A 20,240-nucleotide genomic window follows, 5' to 3' on the forward strand; every position below is an offset into this window, starting at 1 on the left:
ACACATTTCAAGTTCGACTTCTGCTATCCTTTCAACCATTAACACACTCATTCACACTTTAATCTCTGTGCAAACCTTTCTCTGCTTATCTCAGTGAGAACACATTGAAGAGTACCAACTATTCCAGTGGATACACCAGTCCCTCAACGCACTACAAATAAAATGACATGGGTATGTACATAAAGCTAAGTATTTCACAGGGGAATGATGAGCCTTCACCATATTTCATAATATATTTTGCATTTAAAGAATTTTGCTTCTCAGAAGCAATTCAAACCATCTAATAGTACAATACTTTTTTTTTTTTTTTTTTTTTGGCACAGTCCTCCTATGAATTCCAGTCGAGGCCTACACTATAGACCTTACACAGACAGGAAGCAGCTTTAAAGTGTATGGTATGGCCACAGCCTTATAGTAATGCTCACAGTCAAGTTCTCATGCTGTCATCCCTTGATGACATGACTTGCAGATGGTACACTAGTCCGGTCTGCAGTGGACGAGCCTCAGTTTTGGGTAACGTCTACGTTGTTGAGGTGTGGAGCGCATGGCTGTTCCTCTTCAGTAGTCACCTGGATTTTACTTCCTTGCTCTCAAGACTCTGATGACTGAAAGAATCTCGTATCTTAACAACTTCAGATGCACACAAGTGTCCAAAAGACTTGGTGTACCAGTCTGGCATGTGGCCCCTGATACGTGGAGAAAAAGTAATGATGAATTAGGTACCAGTAACTTTGCATGCATTTTCTCAGTCAGAATCAAATACGTATCTACCTGGTTAAATGCCCGACTAGGAAACCTCCTTATTACTGCTTATTGCTCAGCTCAGCCTTACTAATATATAGACTTGCTCAAAAACAAGTTTGCTGCAGCGAGGAAAAGTTATGAGAAGTTTTGTGAGAACTTGGTCCTCTTATATTAAAATTAACATGTCCTTGCATCCAAATACATCTGTCAGAGAAAGGGGTGGGATTATATACCAATAGGTATGGTAGAGCACATACTAGAGGCTTCTAATGCAACAAACCACACCTGCTGTTAGATGTGCACTAAAGCCAATTTTCTGTGACATCTCAGAGACCTGTGTGCATACCTTTGAGAAGCACATACTGCTGATCAAGCTAAAGCCTGTTGAACTATCTAAATTTTGCGCTGACTACACAGAAACTATACAAGAAAATTTACCACCACAAAAGGACAAAGTGGAAATTCATACCTTAAATCAATTCTGCACATGTAGGTAAGTTTAGATTTTCCTGACCCGCAGGGCTCAATCAGATACCTAGACAGGAGCACATTGACTCTGACACCTGCCACTGGAGCACGGTCATGGTCCACTGAGGTTGCTAGAAGAACACAAGCTCCTTTGGGGAAGTTTGTCCTCCATGTTCTAAGGAAAAAAAAAACTTGTCTTTGACAAACAGTAATTCAAACACCTAATAAGACTTCAAATTATGCACAAATAGATATTTACCTGTATAACTTACATTATACAGAAATTGTAGGCAAGGTTGCCGTATGTGTAGGGTATAAACATCATTGCATATAAAAGTCTTACCTTAAGACTACGAAGTCCCTGGCTGGGTGAGGTGCCATGCTGTTCTGGACATACTGGTATATATCCGTCTGGCTATCCAAAGGTTCGATTACTTTTGAATCTATAAGATCTTCATTCCAAAGATGCTGCTCTTTAAGTAAACGATTTAAAACGTCCTCTGGCATAGCTGGGATTTCGATGGTAGTTTTCCATAACCGGAGTGGGGGACCTTCGCACACCTGGGGAAAATCAGCACAGAGTCCTCAGTTTTACTCTTCCTTGCACTTTCTTTTCCTTTCTATTTTAGTGTTGAATAAATACAGCAAATTAAATACACACGTACATGTATATATTGTACTAAGTTTGTCATAAGCTTAGACTAAGGTTGTTTTCCTAACAGCAAAAGGCATCTGCATGCCGACTTCCAAATTATTTTTAAGTTACAGTTATCTACTTCAGTATAGGCCACTATTAAATTGTGATGCTACAGAAAAATATCCTAATTTCCAAGTTTATTTTTTAAATATCTTAAATCTCATTGAAACACTTCTCCCTGTGCTAGCTCTGAGCTGTGCAAGATTAGAGCTGAGAAACTTCTTTCCTACTGCCTGCATAGTGACAGTGCTCGGAGGCTTCACTCAGCCTGTCAAGGCTTTGCACGTGTGAGTGAAGGCGTGTAAATGCAACACAGCGAACATTCCTGGGCTGGATAAACAGAAGAACACAAATCAGTGCATATTAGCTGATTACTGCTGAAAGACATTTTGTTTTTAGACGGTGTGCAACTATGTCAAAAGATAAAGGGTTTTTTTCTTAAATCTACCTGCAAAGTAAAGGTGTGCACTGAACTTTCTGTAATATCCTATGTCAAAAGCCTGCTTATATTAGAGAAGATGAGCTAAAAACCAGAGCTGTGGCGTGAGAGCAGGGTGCATACCTTCTTGTAGGCCAGCTCTGCTTGCTCTGAGGTAGAGCAGCTGACCCAGCCTTTAAACTTCTCCTTCATCTCTTTGAGCAAGTCGTCCACGCAGTCCTGGAGGTAGCAGTGGTAGTCGGAGGGCTCGGCGGTGCTGCTGCCGCCCCGGAGCTCCTCCAGGCTGAGGGGACGCAGGTCCTGCTCCGTGTACGAGTTCCGGCCCCTGCTCATTTCTTCGGGTATCTGAGGGGCGACAAGGGTGAAATCATCCTCTTGCAGCTCTCTCCCCAAATCACAGAGTTAGTCTAGCAGCTTGATAGCCACAGAAAGATGGGTACACTAGCTTTGTAAGTGGTGGGATGCGTGTGTGTCAGGTCAAGCACTCAATTATGAAGAAATGCCAAAATTAAGTTTGTGACTTTGATTTAACTCAAATTAAGTCTCTCATTTATGCGGTGTCTTATTTTTTTCTGTGGAGTATCCCTCTTTGCTACACAACTCAGATCCATTCCCGTTTATCCTGCAGACTGAAGGAAGGAGGGATCAGTTGTCAGCCGCAAGAACAGAGACAGGCATGTCTTCAGCTGAGGGCTCTGAAAAAACTTGAAAACCAGGACTCCAGACTTGCCTGGTTCTCCATCCTGGGCCCTAAAGGGAGCATGCCTTAGTTCCTACAGACCCTTCAACCTACAGTTTGACAGTGTCATGTTCCAGGACGTTTTTGTGGCCTAGTCTTGCTAACTCTTGGGAATTTAAGTATAAAACAAGCACTGAAATTCCTGGAAATAGCTTCTTGCTTTGTAATTAGAGCTGAAGTTCACAGACCCTCATGGCTGCACAATAAAAGCTTGAAAACATATTTCAAATGCAGCTTGGGTGTAACAAAAATGTCCCAAACCCCGTAACTGCCTCATGACTTTTAAGCACCAGTGCCAACACAACAACTCTCTTTTCTTCTGGCACCACTTCCAATTCACGTATGCACCCAGATCAGGATGCAAAGTTTTTTTAAAAGCGATTTATCATGTATTAAACTTTATTAAAATAAAGAGACATTCTTTGCTTTCCATTATACAGCAGATCTAAGCCATGTTGGCCAATATTCCACCCATCAGTTTTGCAAATAGATGTTTTACCTGAAAGAGCTTCTTGCATTCAGCGATCATATGAGCTAGCCCTTGGGTTGCAGCCAGATTTTCATTTAGGTCTTTCTGATCAGGTTTTCCCAGGCTTGGTTTTCTTTGCATCACCCTTCGCAGGGGAAAAGAGCACATACACACAAATCCAGTTATTTAATGCAGAGCAAGAGAGACGCTTGGTAAGGAAACAGTAAGATTCCCAGATCTGCTGGTGATTTCGAGCAGTGTGGCCTGGGACCAAATCTTGGCATGGTGTTACCGACTTCTCTCGCTACTTTCTCTAAACTTTTTCTTTGGAATCCCCCGTTTCTTCCTTCTTATGAACTTGCTTATATTTTAACAAATCTCTAACAAAAGGTAGGATCCCATAACTGTACAGCCGGTGCCCTCTGAGGTGATCACAGCTGGTAGGGTCAATGCTAGACCGTGCCTGTTGCACATCGCCGCTAGCTGTGAGCGGCAATGAGCCCTGCTCCCCAGAGACGTACCTTGGGGAAGAATTCTCTCTTTTGAGAGTGTTTAAGTGGAAGAGGGAAGGTGCTAAGCAGACGGCCAGGTTTGTTGGTGTCATCTGGTTTTCCTTCACTGCAGCTGTGACATCACTCAGGAAATAGAGAAGAATCTGGAGGACCTCCCTGTTCTCATCGGGTAAAAGCATAATGGCAGCCTTGATAGCCTGGAGACGCTGATCCTTTGGCACATCTGCATAATATTAGTAATTCTCTCATCAGCCCATTGATTTTCCACACACACAGCATGAATACATCCCAAAGCAAACTCCAGCTTCAAATATTTGACTCGAGTTTGAAGTGATTTCCTTCAGGATGCATACCATTCGTAGGAAACATGAAGGAATTTTTTTTTAACCCACTAGTTTAACTACCCTCAGCTATTTCCTGCCTCACAAGAAATGCAAGCAAGAAGAAGTTGTGCCTAGGCCAGAGTTAATTTTAGATTTAATTTCAACAGCTACATGCTCCCGCAGATGCACTAAAATGATAGAAGCCTGGAGTCAGGCAGTGAACAAGCAAACACAGTCCAGCCAATTTAGAAATTCTTTGGCTTTCAAAGAAATTCAAAACATGAATGCATTTTAGAATAGGTGAATTAATTAAACAAATTGGCTAGCAAACCTTTTCAACAATGATATCATAAAATATGCAGAAAGTGCTTTACCAAACACAGAGGGTTGCTTTATTGAGCAGATCATTCAAAGTCATGCGGTGGAAAAAGAAAGTCAACGCTGTGAAGCCCCATACCATTAAACAGCACCTTGGTTACCAACAACAAACAGCCATTGGAAAAATTTGACGTGCGTCTTTATATAAGGCCCTCTCCTCCAAACTTGAAGGGAACAAAAAATGAAACAACCCAGACCAGATCTGCATCTCACAAAAGGATTTCCAATAAGCCATCTCTGAAGACAACACCAGAGTCTGAGTCCTGGGAGCATTTATAACATCATTAGCACCACACCGCCCTCACTGCATGTCTCATAATACATGTGGTGCTAACCAGATCTTTAATTGGTATTTGCTTTGGGCTTCAGCAACTTCGTAAGGCTAGCAGGTGAGTTTAGAAGGCAATTTTAAGCAAAAATCCACTGTTTTCCACACTCTCCCCTCCATCAGCTCAAAGCACATTTAAGCCACGTGTGGATAATTCCAGTGCGCAGCCTGGTGCGCAACGCCAAAGCAAAGGGAAATTTTGTCCTTTGCAGGGAAGCAAAATTTACAGCTGCTTTAAGGCTCTTTGGTTTACACAGAGATAATACTTCCCGACCTCCTCTGGGGATTCCTCAGACCTACCGCCTGCGAAAGGAAAAGAACAGATACTTCTGCAATGCTCTGTCAGACTTTTTCTGGCACTAAATCCACAAAAGAGTTGCTGTTTAATATGCACGGAAGTGGAGAGTCTGATTAATTTTCTCCATAAACCTTCTTGGGAATCCAAACACACAAAAAAAATCCGTGCACGGAAATAACGGTATGTATGTTTTTATTTTAAACCGTCACTTCCACCTACGGAGCTCTGAAGGCAGTTCCTGTAACCTTTTTGCAACCATCATCATAAGGAAGTCACAAAATACAGCAAGGGCTCAAGGAAGGTGTTTTTGCAGCAAGTTCTGCTGTAGCTGTGCTACCATGGGAAGAATACACGGAGAGAGAGCTGGGGTGGTGTTAATCAGGATCAGCAAGGTGCCCGTAGTGCATCAATCAGTTTGGACCCCCATGAATATTTCAAAAAGCTTTGGAGTTCTGGTCACCAAACATTAATTCATCTTTGGCCATTTTATAAAGTGAGAGTATTCCCAATGAAACAATGTTGAAGAAAACTTTTGAAAGACAACATGTTGCTTGGAAAGATCCAGCACAAAATTACTATCTATACAGAACTCATTTATCTATCTCACAAAAGAGAACGTCTCCCTTGCTGGAGTTGAACTTGCCATCTCAGAAAGATTAATTATTTTTTTTCACGTGCCTCGATAAACTCCATTTATTCTAAGCACTTTCTGTTTATGGTACCTATCAGTAAAGTAGCTACAAGTGAGTAACGGAAAAGCTTTCAACTTAAAGGTTGTTTTCAAAAGTTGTTGTGAAGGATAGAAGAATATGAATTATAAGGAAATAAAAAATTTTTGCCAGTCTTGCATTTACAAAAAAATCTCAGTAATTTAGTGGATTTCAATCCCCCTCGAAGCCTGTTCGTGTAGTGTTTGCACAGCTCCTCTACCAAGCCACATCAGATGTGACTTATTTTCAAACAGTGATATCAAGTATGCTCAAAGAAGAGAGGAAAGTTTATAGCAAGTGATGGAGGATTTATATTTGTTCCCAAACTAGAGAGAAAGGTGAAATGAAAAGAACTTGTATTATAAATCGCTATACAACTAGAACATAAAAAATCCATTCCTCACGAGGCAGCTTGAACTATAATGGCTGCTGGAGAAAGGCAAAGACCAACATATGCAACACGTGTAGCACCCAGAGGAGCAGTATTAGAAAGTTCCACCCTTGCTACACAAATGACCATTTGCCATCTGCCACAAAAATCTCACTACTTACATTGGTATATCTGTAAGAAGGTCTCGGAGAGTTTGTTGGTCATGAGAGGCTCAGGGAGATCACGGAAGAATTGCTTTAACATGTCTGCTACATCGTAAGCAGACTGGCCTTCGTAGCTGATGCTGTCTGTTGAATTCTCATTCATTTGACGCAAAGCCTGAATTCTTGATTTCACTCCAGATTTCCTAAACAGTCCAACCTAAATATACATGGAAAGGTACACATTATTTACAATGAGTCCAGCAAATTTGAAATGTAAGTATGCTCTTCAGCTTCTTATGTATGGGTTCTAATTTCACGGAAAGCTTTCTTTGCATTAATTATCTATTTTGTCCTGTTTTGAGTCTACTTTTTTCAGTCTGCCCCAGAAACAATAAAAATTAAGGGAAGGCTGGGCTTTGGGTGCTGCTCGCATGTGGGACGCGAGTACAGCAAAACCCACCTGATCCAGGCAGTGGTTGCGGAGGTACCGCATGGCTTGCTGAATGCTCTGTGGAAGAGGCTGCCCTGTGCGCTGGACGTTGACTTGCAGCGGTACGCCAAACACGTTTCGGTCTTTATAATCTGGCACCTTTATCCTTTTCATAAATTTTGGTACTGCCCTAGTTAAGCAAAGGGAAGGACAAAATTAAATTAAACCTCTGTTGACCATTTACCTTCTGTATTTCCAGTAATTCAGAAAGTCAGTGAAAATAAGTGAAACACTTTAGTAGTATGAAAAGTAGTGACAGTATAAATTAGCTAATCCACTCAGGGCTGGGAAGGGGGAGAGGACAGAAAACAGAGTTTCTCTAAGAGAAAGGCTTGACATTTGGGGCACTATGCTGCCTGTAAGTATTAACGTGGTGCTACTCCATCAATATTAGTAGGACAAAAGCTACAGGGTAAAACTGCAGGGGCCAGATTGAATTGCAAAAGAGTCAAAATAAATCCTGCGGTCAGTGACCCCTTATAACACTGCTTCTTTAGGTTTCGGGAACGATGGGCATTTGAACAATGAGCTTTTGTATGTCAACTACTTGTTCTGCAAAGTCCTCAAACTGGGTCCACCACCCACCAGTGTGTGTAACAGCAGGAAACTGATGTAATACATTTGAGTTTGTCAGCTAAAAACTTCAGCTCTATAAACAACCCCTTTGAGGGACCCCCCTCCTTGTCAGCCAGTGACTGTTGTTACCCCCACCTCCCACTCCAGTTTCAATGAGAGGCTTTTCCATCTGCTTATGACTCCAAGGAAAAAGTTACTAAATACAAAAGAATGATTTACCCCCAGGTCCCCAAGAGTACTGGTTTCATGAAGGGAAAAAAAAGCCATTAAAATGTGAAAATATTGAGATCATTTTCCTCAACAGGGAGAAAAGCTAACGTCCAGTGTAACAACTAATAGGACACAGTAGCACTGGAAAACAGGGAGACCTATTTAACATTTCAATATACAGTACAGCTATACAAACAGTGCATTAGATTTACAGCTGACTAATCTGTTACATAGTAAAACAGAACTAATTTGTATTGCCGTATAGTTAAGTTTAGGGCATTATTGATATATGTATGAATAATGCTTGCTTTGTCAAAAAACATGCCAATGGAATGCGAAAAAACACATTGCGATCTCCACCGAGAATCTGAAGCATGCAGGGATAACTGGTCAATACTTATTTCTGTCTTTCAGAACAAACAACTTCTGTATTTAGAAAGGCTGACATAATAACAGCCTTTGAACAGGAGGTACTTTGATGCTGAAGCTAAATACTCTCTATGACTCCTGGGGAAGGGAGGAGGCTGGCCTGTGGTAGGGAGAAGAAAAATTTTATTGCGTCTTTTGCATCCTGAAGGTTATACAGGCTGTACTGCAGATACAATAATAAAAGAGCTTTCTATTTCATTCTTCCGACAAAAAACATTCAACTGGGTTACGAACACCTGGCCACAGCAGAAATTGCTGCCTACAAAAAACTCCATGGTTCTCCCAACCTTTGTTGCCCTCTCTCCATCTTTTTTGCAAGCTAACTGGATTTATAGTGCTTTAAAGAGGGAAGATAGATTTTGGCTAACGAGACACTAGAACTAAAGGAAATTTACATTATTTAATTACATAATTATACAGAAAAACTTATGCAAATATTTAAGAATAACTGAAGAAAAGCAAGCCTATTAAGATCTACTGCTCGCTAACTGCCTCAATAAGCAACTAGTGTTTCTTTTGCTATGGATAGTGGACATCTTCCTGCTCGGAAAGGTGGCCTGTACTGCGTTGTTTTTGTTCCCTCACATGCCCCCTACAAACATACTTCTCAGGCCTAATAAGATGACACTTACGTAAAGGGTTAGTGATTTTAGCCCCATCTTAGGAAACCACAAATCACTATCCGCACCGGTTGGAGGAAGAAGTGCAAATATGGAAAAAGAGGGATGGAGGGATTGATTGCATCTTTCCAAAAGTTGCTTAGGACGAGCGCAACTGCCTGTCTCCACATGGCACTGTGCCCTTACCAGCTGAAACCGTGCTTGTTGGAAGGCGTGTACTTCTCCAGGAGAGCAGTCAGCTTCAGGAGCGAGTACTTCTGCAGCAGGTTCATCTGCGCCACGGACTGGCAGTTGATCTGCAGCGACGCCGAGCTGAGGCTGGGCCGGTGGGAGCTCTGGAAGCTGTGCCACCTCAGCCTGTGCCTGCGGAGAAGATGGGGGACAGAGCAAGGACCGGTCACTGAAACGTCATTGCAAGACACGTGCAGGAATTGCCACAAACGTGCTGCTGAGCTCCCTGCCCTTGGCAGCCGCTGTCCTCTGAGATTTCACAGGCATCAGCCGGCAGCGTCTCTGCCTCACCCGGTTCGATGCAGCACGTGCAGGTGCTTCAGGGGGAACGTGCACTCTGAGCTGACCCACAGCTCAGTGTTAACTACACGGTCTTGCCCTATCAGATATCCTCCCAGGGCTCCAACACCCTTCTTCAGAAGCCCTTTCAGTATTAAGGCAGTGGGAACCAAAAAACTCCATTAAGAAAAAACGGCCCAAATTTTTAAGACGCATAAAATGGGAACTAAGCACTTCTAGAAGTCCCATTAAGTTTATACAAGCAGCTGTAGGCGACTAAATGACGGCAGAAACCAGGCCCTAAATGATTTGCACCAGTTTTAAAGGAAAACTGGAAACAAAGCTAGAAAGAATTCAACTCCTTGCTCTACTCACAATACAAAATACAGTCACCCATCCCACGGTAAAACTCCCAGCAGAAACTGGGAGGCCAGTGGAACTCCCCCAGTCCTCCACTGTGCTATAGCGATCAAGAGAAAGTAAACAAACCTCATTTTCTCCCCAGATTTAATGTCCTAGCATGCTATTAAGAACCAGCCTGCTACTGAAAAGTGCAATTTTTTGAAACAGTCTAAAAGTCAAGGCTTTTACTACACGCTGACACAAACCAGACCATACTTATACTGGTTCTTCTAGCCAACTTAAAAAGTGAATAATCCTACTTGAGGTCCCTCTCCCTCCCACATACCATTTCAGTTTGAAGAATTATCATCCCCCGAAACTGCCTTAACATTGCTCCTAATGCTGACTTGCTGAGCGGGCTGTTCTTCAGTGACGACTCAGGCTGAACATACAAACGTACAGCTACGAAGTGTGGGAATCACTTGTCTGAAAGACTTGCACAAATACTCCCCTTGCCTATAATTGTTTTAGGAAGCCATAGGAAGAGCACGTGTGCGCTTGAATGGCCAAAGCTTCTACTGGAGGGGACCTCACCGGGGCCACCCCAAGTCCCAGCGCTTGTGATCTCACCTGCTGGACCGCGTCAGCGATGCGCCCACCCCAGAGTCCCTCCTGTCCTGCATCCCTGCGGGCTCTTCTGTTTCGTTCAGCGAATTCCCCGTACTGTCAAGGTCACTCGGTGTTGTTCGATCGTTATCTACATCGAGGTGGATCTGCTTTGGAGAGGAAGGACACGGGGAGATGGAGTCGAGCGCCGAGTCGGAGTCCCCTTCGTCCGAGAACTTCTCTGACCACTGGTTTACCATTCTCTGCATCCCTTTCACGTGGTACAGGATGTCGTCTAGTTCTGGGAATATGTCTTCATTTTCGAGGTCGGCCAGGTCACTTGTACTGGAATACAGGATCGAGCCTGGCACGTTGTCGTAAATACTCAGGCGGCTGCTCACTGAGCTGGAGGAGTTGCGCCTTTTCCCCATACCCAGCTCTTTGGAGCTGTCACCGCTGTTTTCCCTCCGGAGGGTGAGGTGGCCATGTCCATGGAAACTCCCTGTCCTCCAGTTCACAGAGGCGTTGCTTTCTGTTGGGGAGAAGTTGCCGTTGGAGAGTGCTTTGGGAAAAGTGCCAGGCTTATGATCTTCGGGGATGAAAAACACGGTGTCTTCTGCAAAGCTTCCCCGGTTCTTGAAGTTCTGCTCCACCACGTCGCTGAACGTTGACTGGTTGAAGGGGTCGAAGCCTTCCAGGTACATGCCCACCCTTTTATTGTACGCACTGAGGCTGCGTGTTCGCGTGACAGGACTGGGTGTGCTGACGGCACTGCTCGTCTCAGACTGACTACTGCTGCTGCTGGTCTGGGTGGAGTTGGAGACGCTCCTCTTTCGTACCATGGGGAGGCTGATGTGATTGCCGTTGAGGGCAGAGATCTCCACGCAGTTAAGTTGTTTCAGTTTATCTTCATCCATGCCCTCCTGCAGGATGGGCCCGCTAATAATAAGGCCAAGCTTTGAAGGAGCTTTGCTCTTGCCATGGTGAGAGCTCTTGATTTTCAGGCTCTCCATTCTCTTGAGCAGGCTCTTTGTTTTGGACTTGGCGTTCTTCTCATTGGCTTTCGTGTTGAAGCTGAAGCTATTCAGCTCCCTGGGTGAGGGCAGGCTGCTGAATGAGTCATCGTTTGCCACGAAATTGCTCGATGAACACACGCTCACAACTGAGTTTGTCCTGGTGGTAGATGCCTCGCTCTGCAGGGTTGGTTGGTGGCTGCTGGTGCTGCTGATGCTCAGAATAGAAGCCACCTCCTGGCGTTCGCTGAGGTCTGTTAGCACGCTCTCACGGCTTGCTGCGTTAGTGAGGTGAGCAGCTTCTGGGGAGGGGGTATTCAAGTCCGGTTTTGGAGGGAACACATCAAACTCTTCAAGCCTCGACCACCTCTTGCTGTCTCTCTGAAAAGTCCATTTGCCACTTATTGCACAAGGTTCATCTTCATCCGAATCTTCGCTCTGTGAAGAAGAAGAACCCTGAAAGTACTGCTTGCAAACTGCCCAAACAGCAAAGGCGGTTGCATTTAAATACAATGCCCACTGAACTGCTTTAAGCACGACCTTGTTCTCACTGAATTTAGAGTGAAAACAGTCTTCAGGGAGAGGAAGATTAGGCCATAAAGCCCATCACAGGAAAAGATAACACGGGACAGGCAATATATTTTAACAGTTTTTAAATACAAAAGATATACGCTTCATAAAAAGAAACAAACAATACAATCTGCTTTAAATTGCTCTCTTCTAAAAACCCTACTATCCATAGACTTTTAATTAATTGGTCACAGTGGATAGCCCTCAGATCAATGGAAATTCCTGGCATGCATAAAATTTTCAACTGGAGTCAGTCAGGGGTTGGGGTCCCTCTGGACTCTCTCCAAAGTTACACTCTGTTGATAGTGGCTGTGTGTTTATACTCCTCTTTGCAATTACGAGATGTTTCTCATACGTCCTGAATTGTAGCGGCTTAATTCCTTACCCATTCGGGAAGCCTGAACGGTCTCCTCGCTGTGACTAATGAGATAGCAAAAGAAGCTCTTGCACTGCAAGAGTGTGACGCCTCCAGGCTCCTACCTGGTCCACTCTTCCTCCCACAGGCTAGCAGCTAACATTTTAAGAATGTCCTGTGAAGTTTCTACTTCACTCTCGCTTCAGGCAAACTTTAACACTCATAGATAGCGAGCAGCAAGAGCTCACTGACAGTATAGCACGTAAGTAAATTGTAAATAACATCTCCACTGCTGATGTTTGATGTATGATGTATGATGTATGAGTAATGCCTGAGGGCACAATTACACATACATCACTTACGCCTACAATCTTTTCATCTAAATACTGAAAGGGCATGATCCCGGGACTGACATATTTGGTCTTCCAAATATCTGGAAAATTTCATGCTGGAAGAATAAAACCAATATAGATATTTTAATACAACACCATGAAACCACAAAATAACCTTTGGTGTTCAGAGTAGGAAACGCTAATTGCCACCCAGCTCCATGAGTTTCACTTCATTTGCATAGATTGCTTTAATTTAAAAACAAACACACAGGCATGCCCCAAACTGCAACTATTTTTGTGCCAGGAACACAAACATTTTTCCTCTGAAAAATAAGTAAATTATTCATATTTCAAGTATTTTATTTATGCATACTTTATCTCCTGATCCTCTCCTAGGTTTTTTTGTTGTTTTTTTTTTTTTTTAATAGCACATTTCATCAGCTCAGGAAAATAAGTGAAGCACCATATTTATTTTTTATAACCAAATACACATGAGACACTTCTGTCCATGACTCAGATGAAAACCTAAGAGGACTGGCTTGCTTATTTAAAGTTTTCAGGAGGAAAAAAGTCACCTGAAACTGCCAATGGATAATAATGATGGTTCGGTGGTGAATGTGGTTTGACTGGAAAAAAGGAGCAGTAAAGTGATCTTAATTTGTGGAGAGGTCAATGCAAACATAAGGAAACATATGTTTCTGTCAGCACAACTTTTCCCTAGTGTTAAAAAGCTTTAAAGGCTACGTATTGGTTCTAATGAAGTCAACAACAAAAGGGAATAGGATCCAAGTCCATCTGCCAGAACATGGGTGGCGAATGAAAATCAGGAAGGACTGAAACAAAAGGTAACGTCCAGACTCCGGAAGATCTGGGGTTTGGACCTGAAGTGGGGTCTGGTCTGACCTCTAACAGCAATACTGATCATTCCAGCGTTAACAAGGTTCAGGAACAAGGAGGAGAAATCTTCTGGCGGTCATAAACGGCAATCCAGCTGTCTACCCCTACTTTTACAGAGTTCCTACATAAGCTGCCTCAGAGTGTTATCTTCTGGAGCTTGGATGCTGTTTCCAACATACCACAAACAGATAGGGAAAGAGGGGATTAATTCCTGGTAAACAACCTCAGAGCATTTGTATGCATTCTTGTTAAGGGTAGGGCGGCATTGTATTGCCTTAGCTCAGTCATCTTTATCTGCAGTTGTCATATCCCAGGGGACAGTATCAACCACTGATCCCTCCTAGGACACACACATAGTTCTAAGACAGCTATTGAGTGGTACCTTACTAGCAAACCTCAGCAGCTCAGCCTTCTGTCGGTTCTGCCTTACTGACATTACAGTAGGTGCTCTCTCATTTCTCACCACGCTCCGCAGGGATCCCGAAGATTCAGGAAACACTTTTAATTCCTGCTGAGCTCCCTGGAAACATGCAAACTTTCTAAAAAGGTAGCTGGTGTATTCTGTAAATATATTGCTTTAATTTTGAGCTGTGTAATTAAAAAACAGGGAAACAACGTGCCCAATCCTACAAAGGACTGGCTCTTTCCTTTGCAGGCCAAGCACAGTCTAACTGATCTTGTCTACATCATAATAAAACAATACAATTCTAACGTGATGGCAAAGAACGAAAACTGTGAAGATGACGCCCAAGGTGATGTTCTAACATTCAGGTCAGCTCATCGTGGCTGGTCAGGATCTCCTCCATCAAGCCTACTCTTTACAATCCTGCAGGTAATACGCTACAACACGGACAACCTCACTGGCAGGCAGAGAAGCCCTGTGCCTTTCAGACTGGGAGCAGCGTCCCGGGGCAGAGTTTCCTAGATGAATAACCTTTAACCGTGGCCAAGGTGAGAACACAAAATGAAACATAAGCAGAGTTTTGACTGTGTGTCCTTGCCAGGTTCTACTCAGGTGTTATCCTAGACTGCAGCTAAGCAATCTGCTAGACGTTTTTTCTTCAGTTTTACTAATGTATAATGCTGTAACAGAAGATGTTAAAGGAACTTACCCTTTTCCTGTGGGGACTAATTTCTAGCTTCATCACTGCACATTTGTTTAAAGTATTTAAGCGCCTGCAAAGCAAAGGAAACCATATTAAGAGAACACTCCAGTGTTTTGACACAGGCTATTCCAGTTCAAAAGCTTTTGTGAAGGCTGTCCCCAAATTGCTTTGCATACAAATAGCCACAAGCAGAGTTTCAATTAGAGCCCTAATTATACTTAACCATTAACCCATTACATTTGGCTGTATTCTAACTTCAGAGGGAGGGATGGATGACTATTTGTCACAATTACCTGAATCAAAGTAAAGAGAAGTGAATGGAAATTTAGGCTAAATTGAGAAGTGCATTATATGCAATGAATTGTAACAATTACATTTGTTTAAATAGCAGACATCCGAACACAGAAACAATCAATCTCGACAGACTGAAAATAACGGGAAAGGCTTCTTATTTGACACTGTGTACAAGTGCTTGTGTGAAAAAAGCATGCTGCTTTAAAATTGCACTTTATAAGCTAAAACCTCCCAGAGGAAAACTTATTCTCCACTTATTAGGTGTCTATTTTGTTTGCGAACAATGATTATTTTCAATACAGTCCTGGGACAAGACAACTCATCAGTTTAAAAAACAAAAAACAAGACACAGACCTGATTTTTCCTTCCTAAACTGAAAGTTTCTTTTATACATAAAAATGTATAGAAGTCTTCATATCTGAAGACTAAAATTTAAACAAAAATACATTGCTGCAGCAACAATAGTTAACCAGCCTCCTTGTGAAATGTGATAGCAGTCTGGATGCATATATTGAAGTGCTGTATGAATATATATAAGCATCCCTCTATTCCCTGATGAGCTAATGATCTGGTAGGTATCCCTATCCCTAAAACAAACAAAAAAAAGTATCTTTCTTCTCCCCTCGCCCCCAGAAGCTCAGTGTGCAGGGCTGAGCACAAACAGCTTAAAGCAGAGCAAAACTCGGCACTGTTAACCACACAGCTCCATGGCAGCTTAGGCGCAGCTAAGTGTGCAGGTTGCTGTGGTCTCCTGCTCTTCTCCCAGCCCTCGCCACCCCAGAAACTGCTCCAGGGACACGGCTCAGCTAAAATCTGGACTGGTAAAGCGTGGGTAGAGAAATGCTGGTGCTATGGCAAGGCAAAGGGCGGGGACAGGCTGGGCGTGATGCAGAAGGCAGAAACGCTGAAGCAGCAGCTTCATGGAAGCGATGGTTTGGTCCCTTGTGTTAATACTTCCATGCACGAGGCTGTACTGTGGGTTGGATGAGGAGACTAACCGAGCTGAAAATTGATCTTTCAATACTTTGTTGGGTTGCATTTCTCCCAGGTCAGTTCCCCAAGCTGCGTGAAGGGTAGTGTGTGCAGGGGGGAGGCAAAGGAGCAGAGCCGCCCCTTTCCTTCGGCTGCACCGCAGCCCAAATGCAGCAGGAGCAAAACTGAGCTTTAAAAAGCCTAATTCATTCTGAAGGAAGCTGTATAATTTTCACATAATTCGTTTGAGCAAAGTGTAAAGAAGAGCCTGTATCAGCAGCTTTGAAAAACTGAAAATGCGTTGTTTCAGATGAGTCTTTTCAGATTCATGAAACTTGTAACTTGAATCTAGAAAATGTGTGCACAGGAAGAATTACTAGTTTCCTCTCTTTCCCCTTGCCTTTTATGCATAGGATTGGTTGCAGATGGTATTTACACAGGGCTTGATCCTGAGGCCATCAAAGAAAATGGAAGAGCTCCTACTGGTGCTTTTGCTGCAGTCGTGAAGTGAAAAAAAAGGCAGTTTGATCTATAATTAGACCCAGCCACAACACAGCAGAAAAGAAGAGAAACAGGAAGAATTGCCATGGGTCAAATAGTAGGGCAGTGGCAGGTTAGGAAAGTTATCCAGATCTCTCTATTTTCATCTTTGCTCTGACTTTGAAAGGCAGAAGGCTCAGTCCTGCCGGCTGCAGCTGGTGAGTACATGCACAAGTCCACTGAATTTCAGAGGAACTGTATTTATGGCGGGGGTGAAGGGTGAACGTCCCGTCTATGCGCTACACAACAAAACTGGTATTTTGGTTTTTAAGAGGCCACACAGCAGCAGAAAGCTGCCTCCCTCTCTCTGCTATAAAAACATTCTCTTCTCAAACTCCTGGACCTCAAGACCAGGGAATATTAAACTGGTTTCAGTTCTATATTGTGTAATAATTTACAAATTTCACAGTGTTGCAACCTTTGACTTATGCAGAGAGAAGTTATCACCGAATCCCTGTATCAGGCTTTATCTAGCTCCAGCCTGTCTGACCGCTAATAAAGACGATCTCTGATTTCACAAAGATTACATCCCCAGACTTTTCTCCTACTCAAATTAAAACCCTGAAATAGGTGAAAAAGGGTACAGCAAAGATCTCTGTTTCCACAGAAGGTGTTTAAGAAAAAAAATCTCCTGGCGCACACCTCACAAAAATGAGTATGAAGGCAAGATAAGGTAACCCCCAATGAGCGAGGTTAAATACAATTGCAGCGAGGCAAATAAAGGCTCCATTACACATTTGACATGATTTCATCACAAAACCAGTTTCCCTTTTAAAACCTAAATGCTCTGCAGCAATTGCCTTAGGTCTGCAACTTTAATTATATACATCACACATCCTGCTTCAACTTCTGCTCCAGTTCAGCAGTGCCCAGTTCCTTGAGCTATAGGACACTGAAAACACAGTACAACTTGCAAAACTGCCTTCCAAACACATTATTGAGTCTGCAGAGCTAAGCTTACAAAGCTTAGGCTTTGCCAGGATGACAGTTACCTATACAACTGGCATTAACCTTCACATATGCTTTGCAATACTGTTTAAGCATATAAGCACCCATTCATTTTCTACAGATCTTGTTGTCAAATCAATGCTTGTTAATGAACCGCAATTTTCTCTTCTGGCTCTGGACCTTCTCCCTTCTCCATTCACAGGTATAAATTCAATTTATCATTTCCCTACTGACAGCCAGCAGGTCTGCCTCATTCTTTAGCTCCATCTTATTCTGCCTAAACCTGTCTCAGCGACACCTTTGCAAGGACAAGATGGGAGATGGGAGGGACAGGATTGCTCCAGACAGCAGTTACAGCCGCTTTCACCGTCTGGCTATCTCAGTCTCAATTTCTACAATGCCTCCTATCCCGGCCACTTTCTGGATGACTGGATGATAAAATAATATTCTTTCCCATCACTTAGATAAATGCCTTTGTGTCAGCCCTCTCTCTATACATCTCCACATCCAGACGGTATCTTACTCTTGTGGAGCCAGGTACTCCTACGCAGGCTCCCACCCTCCTTCACCCCGGCTCTGCAAACCCCTTCTTCGCGAGGGCGACCAATGCAACAGGACCTGCCTCCCAGTCCCAGCCCCTGGGTCGAGACCGGTCCATATCAGCCCTGAGCAGCCAGTACACTGGAAGCCTGAACCTGCAGCACCCAAACCATGAGGCACTGGAGCTTCTCTCAGAAATGAGCAAATGATGCCTTTTCCCTAGTCTTCTCCTCACAAATGGCCAAACTAGTTTAGCCTGAACTTCTTTTAAGAAAGGCAGCCTGAACAAGATATTCGCTATCAAAAGTTGCAGTGTGAACAGCTAACTTCAGCTAATTTATAAATTAAAATATGGGCTTATAATGTGAAGTCTTTTTTAATCTAGATACCAGTCAGTTCTACGTTGGCTATAACCCCAGGTAATTCATTCTGCTCTCATTAACAGGAGAAAATTCTCACGCCATGCACCCAAGAAAAGTGGTAGCAATGCAGAATATTAGATTTACGCATTTTAAATGACAATTTTCAATCTGAGTAACTATATGATCTAACTTTAAAGTTTAAAATATTTTCTTGATGGATGTAAATTCTTAATTCCTTCTTATAGGGCAAATCCCCGCTCCATTATACCTGTAACTAATTGATGATACACGGGCTTTCTTGTCTCACTGCAGTGGACAGCCTCTACACTGGCTCCTGGGGTTCATCTGCATGTTCTAACCTGCAAAGGAGGCCAGCTCTCTACAAACCAAATGATACGAGCAGTGAATGCTGCTCATGTGAATCCATTACAATCAATTTCTTGGATGAGAAGTCCTGATGGTAAAAGATTTAAGAAACCTCTTGTGTATCTAGTGTGGCAGTTTTCTAGCTATGCGTAAGGAGATTAAATAGGATTTCCATCATGGCTTGCTATGTATTTTGTACTTAGCAACAACCTTTAGGATAAGCATGTTTCAGTACTTAGTTTCATCAGTGCATGATGCAGCCAGTTATCCTCTGGAGATAAATTCCCAGTCATTAATCTACATAAAACCAAGGCCAGCAGGGCTTTGCACAGTCACTCATGAAGCATCCTAGCAAACTGAAGCAGAATCATTGCTCTTACATTTTTGACCCTACATTTCATGATAAGATCACTAAATGACATTTCTTAACCATCTATCGTCTACTGTTACCAAGTGCCATATGCTATCTCTGTAATTCAAGTCTCAACCCACTTTTCACTTAAAATTTTTCAAGAAAATCCTTAATGGGGTGGCTATTGATACCTTTTCCATTTAGAAAGGAATTTGGCAAAACATTTACTAATAAGCTGGTTTTAAAGTTACATTAGTTCTCCTGCTTCCATTAATAAGATTATTAAACGATAATTTACAATACTGTTCAGATGTAAACTGTCACTTAAAATGCTTCAAACTTAAAAAAATCCCTGTCATTGTGATTTCTACAGTCTTTTTAGAAATCATTTCTTCACATGCAGTAATTAGAACAAGGTAATTAGAACTGCTGGCAGAACACTGGTTGTTATACACAAAAGCAGATTCTCAGTACTACCATCCACTGCATACAGTGTTCATTTAGCACTGTGCTGAAAATGCAAATAATTCCAACACTATTCTGATTTTCAGTCAAGAAGCAGTGATAGACCTAAGGTTATGAAGCAGCTCTAAGTCTTTTACTGAGTAAAAACCTTTACTGTTTACACACTGACCATGGCATGAGTCAAAATAAACCCAGGCTTCAGGCAAAAATGCAGCATTACAAATGATGTGCCTTCTCCATGTTTTTTAATGAGCTTTACAAAATTAAACAAGGAGATGTGGGAAAAAAAATCTAACGGTGGAAATGTTGTGATAATGTACTGCTTTTGTCTAACGCAAACGGTAAAGGGCCAAATTCAGACATCCAAGATGATTAACTGAATTTCTTCAGTTTTATTCTAAGGTAGGATCTGAATGCTTCTGGAGAAACATTAGCTTCAGTTTTAAAGTTATCTAAAAGATAACTCTGATATATACACCACAGGCTTCAGAATGATATAGTTCAACCTTTAAAATCTTTGTCTCAAACTACAGTAAGACCTGTGGATTCTTAGGCATAGCACACAGAAAACAATTTGAAGATGAAAGCGAAGAGGTTATTTTACAATTAGCAGACTTATGAAAAACTTCCTAGTTTCACAAAATATCTACATACCCACATCATTTTGCTTTGCTTACCTTTATTAGAAGGCTTACAATATAAGGTT

At 42.5% G+C, this 20,240-nt stretch overlaps 1 protein-coding gene across 3 annotated transcripts in view; it reads right to left on the reverse strand.

The window, feature by feature from the left end:
- Positions 1-239: 239 nt before the first annotated feature.
- The window catches only part of DLC1 (DLC1 Rho GTPase activating protein), a 235,961-nt gene continuing 215,960 nt past the window's right edge, over positions 240-20,240 (reverse strand). For all 3 annotated transcript variants that reach the window (XM_075149158.1, XM_075149159.1, XM_075149160.1), the window contains 11 exons: positions 14,702-14,765; positions 10,447-11,873; positions 9,151-9,327; positions 7,100-7,259; positions 6,658-6,856; positions 4,078-4,291; positions 3,587-3,701; positions 2,472-2,693; positions 1,556-1,773; positions 1,214-1,387; positions 240-686 (listed from right to left, as the gene is read on the reverse strand). In XM_075149158.1, coding sequence (XP_075005259.1) covers positions 566-686; positions 1,214-1,387; positions 1,556-1,773; positions 2,472-2,693; positions 3,587-3,701; positions 4,078-4,291; positions 6,658-6,856; positions 7,100-7,259; positions 9,151-9,327; positions 10,447-11,873; positions 14,702-14,765 — 3,091 coding nt within the window. In that variant the 3' untranslated portion in view covers positions 240-565. The remainder of the gene's footprint in view (positions 687-1,213; positions 1,388-1,555; positions 1,774-2,471; positions 2,694-3,586; positions 3,702-4,077; positions 4,292-6,657; positions 6,857-7,099; positions 7,260-9,150; positions 9,328-10,446; positions 11,874-14,701; positions 14,766-20,240) is intronic.

Source organism: Calonectris borealis, chromosome 4, assembly GCF_964195595.1.
Source record: "Calonectris borealis chromosome 4, bCalBor7.hap1.2, whole genome shotgun sequence".
Lineage (NCBI taxonomy): Eukaryota > Metazoa > Chordata > Aves > Procellariiformes > Procellariidae > Calonectris > Calonectris borealis.